The sequence below is a fragment of the Nicotiana attenuata genome, unplaced genomic scaffold, assembly GCF_001879085.1.
Source record: "Nicotiana attenuata strain UT unplaced genomic scaffold, NIATTr2, whole genome shotgun sequence".
NCBI lineage: Eukaryota > Viridiplantae > Streptophyta > Magnoliopsida > Solanales > Solanaceae > Nicotiana > Nicotiana attenuata.
The window spans coordinates 140872-152860 of record NW_017672152.1 but is presented as its reverse complement, the minus strand read 5'-3'; the positions used below and the strand labels follow the sequence as shown (position 1 = coordinate 152860).

Below are 11989 nucleotides of genomic sequence, written 5' to 3'. Positions count from 1 at the left end.
TATATATATATATATATCATGTGGTATATTAGGTCTTTTTGCATTTTTTGTATTTTATGAAATATAATAGTGGCGAACCTTAATTAAAAGCAATATTTTAGAATTATCAAAAAGAAAATTTTGGATGACTTACATTATCTTTCTCTTGATTTGCTAAAATGAACAAGTAAAAATAAAAAAATATTTTTAGTATAGTATATAAGGTCATACTTTTTTTCTTGTTTGTGATTATGAGCCTACGAGGTTGGTGGATATGTAATTTCGTACACTTTATTTATTTATTTTTTATAAAGAGTAATCTAAAATGGGACTAGAGGTGTATTCAATTTGAATAAAGAGAAAGAAGATTAGAATTATGAAATGCAATTTAAGATGACCAAAAAACTGAATATAATTGTTTGCCTATCTCCTTTTCCTTTTTTCATTATTATTTTTCTTTAAGTCGCCTTTAGGTTATTTGGTTTAGGATTCTAAACCCGGTATAAAATTTAGGATTAAGTTTATTCATGGGCCATTTGGTTTCATATACATGGGGTATGATAAAACTTGGGGGCAACTGCATAAATAGCCATTCTCAAGGATGCTATTTAGAGATTAACCAGTACTTATTTTGTCCTGAAATTTTAAACTAAACTTCAAGACAATTCAGGACATTTTTGTTAGCAACCCTGTAAAGTGGCTACCTGATGTCATTTCTACTAAAACTTGCATAAAATCTAGCATTAATAACACAACGTTTGGTTGCTCTTTGATACCTGGCATAACATTCAACATTACCAATCCGGCGTTTAGTTATCATTTCTATTGCTTGCATAAATAATATTTGTATAAGCTATGCAGGAATTTATGTATTATTTTAAGCAAGGATTAGTAATACATGGATTAAGAACAACTAGAATAACCAAAATAACATCAATGTTCTTTTACAAGGAATAATACCTGTATAACAAGTCATGCATTACAATCATATCGTTACATTATTAATCTCTGCATTACTAATCCATATACTATAATCCCTGCACAAAAATGTCTAAACCAAACGACCCACATTTATCCCATAGTTATTGTGGGATAGGGGTGGCAAATGGGCGGGTTGGGCTGAATTTGGGCGGGTCAAGACGGGTTAGGTCAATAAATGGGTTATTGCCCAACCCAGCCCCAAGTGTGGTTGGGCTAAGATGGGTTGGGTCAAGATGGGCTAAACAATGGGTCATAACCCAACCAGCCAAACTTGACCCATGTTTTAGAACCATGCTCATCTTGCACAAAAAAGTCTTTTAAAAGTGAAAATACAAAAAAGAAAAAAAGGTAAAGCTGGGGCAACTAAGTAAATTTCTAGATAAGTTGGATTATGATCCCTTTGTTTTGGGCGAGTTTCATGGGTAGTATTTGGGATGTTTAATGGGTCAGAATGGACTATAAAAAATAATGGGTTAACTTGGGCTCAGCCCAAATTGACCCATGAGCTAATATGTTTGTAGCCCAACCCATTAATCTCTAGATGGGTTGGGCGGGTTGGATGGGTTTGGGCTTAAATTGCCACCCCTATTATTGATAATAAAACCGAGATTAGCTGTACCAGGATAAAGTTATCAAAATAACAATATTACCCCTTCAAAGTTTCTTTCCATTGTCATCATTGAAATATCTAAGGCTGAAAGTGGAAACAAAAATCAATATATGTTTATTCAGGTTAATTCAAACCAAACATATGTTATGGATTATACAGCGTGTATCTCATTTTCAATTCAATATCTGAAAAGGCACTATTACAAAAAATCTAGGGATTATTAATAATAATATTGTAATCCCATGCATTATATTCCTTGCATAATTGTGGATAGTTGTTACCTATTGTATTGTATTGTTAATTTAAATACAATGGTTGTTTTGATTGTTACATAAATTTTATTATTTCGTATCGTTAAATCCATCGTGACGTAACAACGAAAATTGCCTTTTTACGTAAGGACAGATTTGGTGTGGTGTCGTTCCTTACTTTTTCTCTCATCTTGCCCTTTCTTATATATTATTAAACAATTATATTTTATCTTTTAATTTACTCTATTTTTTTACATAATATTCTAGTTCGTATGCTATTCTTTCTAAGTAATCTTACAAATTTATTCTTTATATTGTTGGTGCTTGGCATCATGAAACGACAGCAAATGATAAAATCTATCCAAACATCGTATTCATCAAACAATACGATACAATACAGTCCGATACATTATGAAACGACATGTAACAACTATCAAAACAAGCCGTAAGTTTTTAACTTTCAAAAAGTTCTCTTTTTCTGTTTGAGAAAAGGTTACTTTGCTTTTCAACTTTAAAGATAGAACCTGAAAATGTTGTAAATTTTTGCCGCCTAGTAAATAGTATGTTTGTAATTGTCTCATTCATTAGCTCCTGTTACCATGTGAATTTACTTTCAATTTAATTTGTTGGTGTCTAGGTGGAGAAGATTCCTCAATCATTTGAATCATTAGAGCACTACCTTGGTTCATTTTTCTTCCCCTTGCTTGAAGAAACAAGAGCTGATATTGCTGCTTCATTAAAAGACATAGACAAATCACCTTTGGCCGAGTTGATCTCCTTTGATGAAGTAAAGCCAAATTATGGATCATTGGTTTTTGATGTTAAGGTTGACTATTGGAGGAATACATGTAGTGATGCTACGCGTTATAGGACGTCACCTGGAGATATTGTTGTTATCTCAAATGTTAAACCTGAAACTACTAAGGACTTTCAGCGACCGGGATGCCATTGGACGTTTGCAAATGTTACTGATGTCAATGAGAATGAGAATGATGCATCGGCTAGTTTTAAAGTCAGATTTCCTCCACATAATGTAATGCGACGAGCAGTCTATATAGTGTTTTTGGTAAATGTGATGCCTAATAACAGCATATGGAATGCATTGAGTATGAGAAAGAATTTGAATATAATTGAGGAAGTCCTGCGCCCCGTGCACGAGGTAAATAATATAGTGATTTACTTATTTTTAGTTTCTGTTAGAAGCCTCATCTCAAGGTCCCTCTCTTATTCATATATGTATTTGAATATCGATGAAAGCAATGCCCCCTTTAGCCTTCTGATTTGTTGCTGCTATGATAAAGTGGATTTTGAATTGAAAATGGTATCTTGGTCTGATATGATCAGTGTGATTAGTTTCAAGTTAGTGTGTGACGGTTTTGTCTCTCAATTGTGACAAGTAAAGTTTTTAACAGAGTTATCTTAGCATTCTTTCCAAAATTAAAAGAAAAACTGGTGTTAGTTGTGTGTGTGTGTATATATATGTGTGTGTGTGTGTGTATGTGAGGGGGAGAGAGAGTGTGTGTGTGAGAGAGAGAGAGTGAGAGAGTGAGAGAGAAAGTTTTCAAAGTTGTATTTTTGTTTTATGGATGTTCTTTTATCATTACCTTGCAATGTTGATGCACCAATATGTATTCTGTAGACATTAAAAACACTTTGTCCCTTGTTAATTTACGGCATAGAACACATTCTCTTGGACTGTATGCTTCTATTCTTCTCTTGCAGAAACGGATCGAACAGAAATGCGATGTTTGTTCCGCATCCACTAATGAGCTATCAGTTGGACAAGTTGTGGGTAGTCTGTTGTCCAAGTTGAACAATTCCCAGGCTAATGCAATCTTCACATGTCTTGCCACTATGAAATGCCACCACAAGGCTTCCGTCAAACTTATTTGTGGTCCGCCTGGTACAGGAAAGACTAGGACGCTAAGTGTAATGCTCTATACGCTGTTGCAAATGAAGTATAGAACTGTCACTTGCACTCCAACAGACGTAGCAACAGCCCAAGTTGCTTCAAAATTGGTTAAACTAGTCCGGGAATCATCTAAGAACAAATTTGAAGGCTTTTGTCCATTAGGTGAAATTCTCTTGTTTGGGAATAACAACTACGAAGATGGTGAAGATATTGCGGAGATTTCCCTCAATTATCGTGTTGACAGACTAGTGGAGTGCTTTGAACCAACAACTGGTTGGAATCATTGTGTTAGTTCTATGATCGGTTTTCTGGAGGATTGCCCATACATCTCATTGATTGATTTTGCCAGAGCCCCATTTAGGTCGACAGCTTCATCTCTCCGAAAATGCATGCTTATAATCTGTACTCATTTACCAATATGTTTCATTCGAAAAGAGAACATTGAAAGAATGACGAGCGTTTTCTCCTTACTGGATTCTTTTGAGGGGATGCTATTTCAAAAGAATGTCGGGTCTCTTGAACTATGTCAGCAAGCATTTGGAGTGTCTTCTTCTAAGTCATTTTTGGGTGACTTGTCTTTACGCAGTTTCTGTAGCCGGTTGCTTGTCCTTCTGAATGATCTTCAGCGATCTCTTGGGAAACTGGATTTTCTTAGTGCAATGAGTAAGGGTCTTATAACGGACTTCTGTATCCAAATGGCTTCCTTGGTTTTCTGCACTGCTTCTACGTTGTATAAGCTACATTCAGTGGATACGGAGCCATTTGACTTATTGGTTGTTGATGATGCCGACAAGTTGAAGGAGTGTGAAGCCATAATACCCCTTCAACTTCGAGGTTTGAGGCATGCAATTCTGGCCGGAGATGAGTACCAATTGTCCGCAAAAGTGAAGAGTAGAGTACGTATACCTTTTCTACGTGCAATTTATAGGAACTTCAATTGATAGTACTTTTACCAAATTTTTATTAATAGAAGTTTATTGCTCCATTCTAGATTTCTCGTGAAGCTGGATTTGGAAGGAGCTTATCGGAAAGACTCGTCTCGATTGGTCATGCAAATCACATGCTTAACGTACAGTACAGAATGCATCCGTCAATAAGCCAGTTCCCGAATTCAATTTTCTATCGTAAGCAAATTTTTGATGCGCCTGATGTAAAGTGTAAAGCCTACGAGAAAATATATCTTACGGGACAGTGTTTTGGCCCGTATTCTTTTATAAATGTACCCTGGGGAGAAGAAGAGCTGGATAATGTTGGATACAGGCGAAATTTAGTTGAGGTTGCTTTGGTACTGCAAATAGTGGAGAGCTTGTTCAAAGGTATAGTTATATCGATGAAAACTTGAAACATTTTGTTAAAATTTTTCTTGAATGCTCTCCTTGTCTTTTTACCTTCATAAATTTATCTTTCTCGATGCTAATTAATTAATTTTTAATCCTACGTCTGCTTGGCATGATTAGTTTATGATAATACAAAGACGTTACAGTGGGTATATTTTGCCTCAATGATCTTTTGCTTCATTTAGATGCCGGGGACTCTCATGGTGCTTGTCCGGTTGGAAATAACTTACTAAACGGCTTTTAATAATGGTCTTTGTACATAAGGACGCTAAAACTTTCCAAAAGCATAAAGAGAAACAAAAAAAAAAATTGAGGAAGTTGGGGATTATTTATGTAAATAATAGGGAATATAGTCTTAAGAAAAATACAAGGTTTAGACCAAAGTGATTGGGTTCGACCGAACCCGTACTGTCAATGCTAGCTCCACCCCTGCTCATTACTAGCGTAAAAGGAAGAGGCTTGGGATTAGGAGTGTGAGACAATGCAATAGCAGGCTACTAATGAAGTCCCTTGAGCTTCAATAAGTAGCTAATTATATGAGCCCTCGATTATGTGATTAGTTAAACCTCCCCTGCTGATTCAAGAGCGAACTCCACTAGCTAAACTTATTTAGTTAATAACTTCTGGGTCATTACATTTTTTTCTTTTCTTTTCGGTAAGAACTAGTATCTATGGATGAGGATGTGCTGGCGTTGTTCCAAAAATTGCTAATGACTTCTAATACCTTATTCTTGTTCTTGTCTGTCTAATGATTGCGGGATCTCCGCTAGCCAACTTGGGTAACTTGAAATATATAGCTTAGTTTGCTGTTTGCTTGCTTGTTATGATTGCGCTCTCTCAATGAGTAGGTCTTCAAACACTTGAATTAATGTTAGGCCGTTTCGTATGGAGAGATGCTGTTTGTAGCCTCCACCTGAATTTCCATTTTTGACGCTCCTCTACGATATTAATGTTGCAGCTTGGAGTGCTTCCAAGAAGAAACTCAGCATTGGTGTTATATCACCGTATGCTTCTCAAGTTTTGGCCATACAAGATAGACTTGGGCGGAAGTATAATGATGATGAACATTTTGAAGTTAAAGTGAAAACTATTGATGCATTTCAGGGAGGGGAAGAAGATATTGTAATAATATCTACAGTGAGATCTAATCGCTCTGGGTCTATTGGCTTCATGTCAAGTCTTCATTGGACTAATGTTGCGTTAACCAGGGCTCGGTATGGATCAAATTTATACTCGGTTTTGTTACAGTTTGTATCTTTCTGCTTCTAATATGATGTCTAAGATTTTCAATTCTTTCTAAACATTGTCTCTGGATATTGGGAAATGAGCAAACATTACTCGCTAGCAACTCCATCTGGGAAGCACTAGTTCTCGATGCCAAGGATCGTCAATGCTTCTTTCATGCAGACGACGATATTAACATGAGGAAAACAATTTTAGATGTGAAGAAAGAACTTGATCAACTGGATGATTTACTAAATGGGGATAGTATTCTGTTCAAGGAACAAAGATGGAAGGTACGCGCATTTATTAATTTCTCTTGCTTTTGTTACAAGATAAATGGACAAAGTAATATTTTGGTCTTTTACACAACTTTTTCTGAATACAGAAGGGTCATTTTAAGATGAATTTTTGACACTGTGAACGTTACATGCACTCGAATGTTTGGGCTTCGGAGCTCGTTTCTCCTGTTATCTTAGTTATTTTCTTGTATATTGAACCCCATAAATTGTTTGCACGGGCCTTTATTCATTAGAAAGGATATATGCTTCTTCTAGGATACATGATTAAAGTTGTATCTGAAATTCAATGAAGTGTGAAAGTAGTTAATTGTTGGATTATATCTAGTTAAGGATTCTTTATATTATTGGTGTAAGAATAGCTACATAAAAGGGGCCGGATTATTTTTTTGATCCTTCGGAAGATATATATGGGTAAATGATGTAACAGTGCAACTGCTGATATCTTTTTGTATTTTGTATCTATGTTGCTCGGACTCTTCAGAAATGCCGCTAGGTGGATGTCGGTCCTCCAACGTAGTGTATTTTTGGAGGATCCGACACGGGTGTGACAATATTCTTGGAGTGTCCGAGGAACATAGTTTTGCATTACCTCCTTGATACGCTATTTTATGAAAATATCTTACCTTATCAAAAGAAGAAACCCTTTGAAGATTAGTGTTTCATTAGGAATAAATATCCTGCCTCCTCCTACTGATTGTTTGTTCGCGGAAATATGTACTTTTACAGTTGATATATTTTTGTGGCTTTTACTATGGTTTATCATTAGTAGAAGCAATTAGCATTCCATTATCATCATAGTTTCACCCCCCGTACTGTTGGTGTATGTTCTAACTTACATTGGTTATAGTTTGAAACATTTGTTATTCTGTTCTAAGTGTTTAGTCATTCTTCGCATGGGCTTCGTTCATTGTGTAAAGAACTTTGGTCATTATCATTATTCACCCGCAACTACTTTTTTTGGTTCTTTGTTGTCTGCTAAAGCAGTCGTGTATCAATCCTTTTACTTGTTCCTCAGCTGTTATTCTTCTATTTTGTTCTTCAGGTAGTATTCAGCGACAACTTCAGAAAATCATTTCGAAAGCTGGCATCGTCCTTCTTGAGAAAGTATGTGTTAACTCTTCTGGTTAAGCTTGCTAGTGGATGGCGGCCGAAGAGAAGGAATGTAGAGTTAGTTTGTGAAAGCTCATCTCAGGTGGTAAAGCAGTTCAAGGTGGTTGAAGGTCGTTATGTTGTGTGTACCGTTGAAATTCAAAAAGAGTTATTTTATACACAAGTTTTGAAGGTCTGGGATTTATTGCCTTTGGAGGAGGTTGCGGGTTTCTTAAGACGTCTTGATAGAATATATTTAATGTACACCGATGAATTCATCAGCCTCTGCAAGGAAAAGTATTTTGAGGGGTAAACTAGCTCTTTTACGCTCTATTATTCTCAATATTATGATAAACTGAAATTGTCTCCTTAAAAATTTCTTTAAATTTAACTTTTCATCTTCTGTTTAGGGATTTGGAAGTTCCAAAGAGTTGGAAGGTTCACCGTGATGTAGTTCAGTATAAAAAGAACGTCGCGAGCAAATTGAATCGCGACTCAACTAGTACACTCGATGACATTGGTTTTGTTGAAAATTCAAGAGTGAGCGAAAGCCTATTGTTAATGAAGTTTTACTCCCTGTCATCTGGTGTTGTCACGCATTTGCTCTCCGATCACCATGGTGAAGAAGTTGATATCCCTTTTGAAGTTACTAATGAAGAGAGGGAGGTAATCCGTTTTAGTAAAAGCAGTTTCATCCTTGGCCGCTCAGGCACAGGTAAAACTACTGTGTTGACAGTGAAGTTATTCCAAAAGGAGCAACAACACCATAGTTCTGTTCAAGGATTTAATGTAGCGGCAGGAAAGGAGGTAATTCAATTTGCATGGGAAACAAGAATTAGATCATACGAGGATAATGAAGCGAGTCGCTGTATTGGAGAGACTAGCAGGACAACCATGCGCCAACTATTTGTGACAGTCAGTCCCAAACTATGTTACGCTGTCAAAAAACAAGTTTCTCAGCTACAAAGGTGATTGATCTAATCTGCGTTCGAGAGTTTTTCCTGGTGGAACTACCCATTTTAATAAGCTGCATGTCTTATCCTCAAACTAACTTAGTTTTACTGTTGTTTTTGTTTTGTTTATGCTTTTATGATGTAAGTTAAACAATTTTGTAGAAAATGGAAAAATGATCTGACGTTCAGTTTTAGGGGACTTTAATAACTGAGCAGGTCTCTCTTTTTTTAATTGATTAAACTATTGTGTTTAAGATCATTGGCTACTCTATTCAAATGCAATTGGTTTTTGAGTTAGAGGTGAAAATAGGAAAAGGATAATTACTATTTAATACGTATCTTTATAATTCCTTCATCTTATGCTATTTTTAATGTAAAATTAATTTTAACATTTTTTTATTTTTATTGTGTTCTGTGGTGCAAACTTATCAGCTTAGTGCATGCTGATTTTAAGTTTTTTTTAGTAATGTTCACATAATGCAGGTGATATTAGTGACATGGATGTTTAGTTGTGTTCCTGATAGGCATAAAATTTGTTGATCGTAATTGTGTTCCTCTAACACTTACCACTGATAAATCTGCAGGTTTGCCTGTGGAGGAAGTTTTTGGGCAGAAAGTAGCTTCGAAGTTGATGATTTGGATGGAATGAAGCAGTTTAATGACATACCGAATTCTTTTACTGACGTTCCATACAAAAAATACCCTCTTGTAATCACATTTCATAAATTCTTAATGATGCTTGATGGAACTGTAGGTTCCTCCTTCTTTGATCGATTTAATTTGAAGTGGAAACTTTCCAATGATAAAAATTTGAGGTCAGTCGCTCTGAAAACTTTCATAAGAGAGAAGGAGATCAACTATGACCGTTTCTGTTGCTTGTATTGGCCTCGCTTCAGTAGTCAGTTAACCAAGAATCTTGATTCTTCAAGGGTCTTTACTGAAATAATCTCTCATATAAAAGGAGGGCTGCAAGCAGGGGATTTTCTTGACGGGAAGCTAAGTAGAGATGCGTATGTTTCGATGTCTGAATACCGGGTCTCCAATCTAAGTGCAGAAAAAAGAAACGGAATTTATGATGTTTTCCGAGCTTATGAAAAGATGAAGATGGAGCGTGGTGAATTTGATATATCTGATTTAGTTAATGATCTCCATCATCGGCTAAAATGTCATCATTTGGATGGTGACAAGATAGACTTTGTGTATATTGATGAAGTTCAGGATCTAACAATGAGACAGATTTCTCTTTTCAAATACATTTGCAGGAGTGTTGATGAAGGTTTCGTTTTTTCTGGGGATACAGCCCAGACAATTGCAAGGGGAATCGATTTTCGATTTGAAGACATAAGAAATCTATTCTACAATGAGTTTGTCATGGACTCCAAGGGTGACAAAGCTGCCAAAAGAAAAGATAAAGGACACTTGTCACGTGTTTTTCAGTTGCTTCAATATTTCCGCACTCATACTGGTGTACTCAAGCTTGCTCAGAGTGTGATTGATCTACTTCGTCATTATTTCCCTCAATCTGTAGATGTCTTGAAACCTGAGACAAGTCTTATAGATGGTGCAGCTCCAGTGTTGCTCAAGCCCGGAGATGATGAAAATGCTATTATAACTATTTTTGGGAATAGGGGCAATAATGTTGGCAAAATAGTGGGCTTTGGTGCAGAACAGGTAATATTAGTTCGTGACGAATCTGCCAAGAAGGAAATCTCTGGTTTAATTGGACAGAAAGCTCTTGTTTTGACCATTGTGGAATGCAAAGGCTTAGAGTTTGAGGCAAGTCTTCTGCTTGTTTTAGTTTCAGTGATAGTTGACAGAATTTTGTCGCGTGGCTATTATTTAAGAGCTTAGTGTAGAACCTTTACATGTCTTAACTCTAGGGTTTAACAAATCGGATAATTAATGCTCATGGATTAGTATACTTATCCCCAAAAGTGAGCTGCTTGATCTCTTTCTTTCTTTCTTTCTTTTTTTGAAAAATTGAGTAATGAGACCTTACTACTCTAAGGCTTGAATAACAAGCTGTTTACCTCTTTCTCCCGCCTTTCTTGACCTAAATGTAGGCAGCCTGTGGCGCAATTATCATACACTAGCAAGTTTCTGTTGTTTTGAAGAAACCAAATCTGTGGTCGTACATGTTAGAGACATGCTTTGGAAGTACGTAGAAAATACTTTCATGTGCAATGTGATTTCTAAATGGTCCGCGATAGGGGTATTATTCATGTGCAAGGTGTCTTTTTGTGTGATAATTAAAGTTGGGAAGAAATAATATCAATTTTTTTCTCGCATATGGCTAATAAAATCTGCTACAATAATTAGAGAGACATTGCAAATCTGTCATTTGATCCCATTATTCTAGAACAGTGAATTCCTTATTCTAAAGGATATATATGACTAAATTATATTGGAACTAATGAAGATTTAGATTTCTTGGCTATCTGAAGATTATACATACTATACACACACACACACACATAAAGTTCATTTGACTGAAATGTTGGTAGACATTATAAGACGGAATAGGTTGGTTTGCGGCACATAACTTACCTTGCTACAGTTTTAACTCTACTTGGAAAAGTTGCTGAATATATTACATTTTTGCTATGTCTTTTACTGAATTCTTCTCATGTTCATATTTCATTGATCATTTGTAGGATGTACTCCTATACAATTTTTTTAGCTCGTCGCCACTTGGAAATCAGTGGAGAGTCGTATATGAGTTCCTGAATGAACAAAGTTTTGCCGATTTGTCCTTCCCAAGTTTCTCGGATACAAGACATAATGTCTTGTGCTCTGAGTTGAAGCAACTTTATGTGGCAGTTACTCGAACAAGGCAAAGGTTATGGATATGTGAAAGCGTAGATGAGTTTTCTAGGCCTATGTTTGAGTAATGGCAAAGGTTGTGTTTGGTAGAAGTAAGAGAGGTAGATGATTCAGTCGCAGAAGCTATGCAAACATTTAGCACTCCAGAGGAGTGGAAATCAAGGGGAATGAAGGTCAAGTTGATCTTCCTAGTTCCGTTGCCTCCCTCGTTCACTATTTACCTCTCCGTATTATGTCATTAAATACACATCTCGATTTTATCTTGTCCTCATAAAGTGGTGATGTTGTCATGCAGCTGTTTTGGGAGAAAAATTATGAGATGGCACTAATGTGTTTCAAGCAAGCAGGAGAAACGGATTGGGAAAAAAGAGCAAAGGCAGCTGGTATTAGGGCAGCTGCTGAACGAGTTCTTTATTCAGATCCCCAAAAGGCTCACACTTATCTTCTCGAGGCTGCTGAAATCTTTTATTCTATTGGCAGGTTCGAGTCTGCAGCTGAATGTTTTTATGACTTGAGGGACTATGAAAGAGC

The 11989-nt window shown here is 36.2% G+C and overlaps 1 protein-coding gene across 1 annotated transcript in view; it reads left to right on the top strand.

Moving 5' to 3' along the window:
* The window catches only part of LOC109212082, a 21833-nt gene extending 11347 nt beyond the window's left edge, over positions 1 to 10486 (top strand). The window contains exons 4-11 of the mRNA XM_019375694.1: positions 2459 to 2980; positions 3544 to 4629; positions 4725 to 5049; positions 6029 to 6284; positions 6353 to 6587; positions 7636 to 7979; positions 8093 to 8650; positions 9220 to 10486. Coding sequence (XP_019231239.1) covers positions 2459 to 2980; positions 3544 to 4629; positions 4725 to 5049; positions 6029 to 6284; positions 6353 to 6587; positions 7636 to 7979; positions 8093 to 8650; positions 9220 to 10486 — 4593 coding nt within the window. The remainder of the gene's footprint in view (positions 1 to 2458; positions 2981 to 3543; positions 4630 to 4724; positions 5050 to 6028; positions 6285 to 6352; positions 6588 to 7635; positions 7980 to 8092; positions 8651 to 9219) is intronic.
* The last annotated feature ends 1503 nt before the right edge of the window (positions 10487 to 11989 follow it).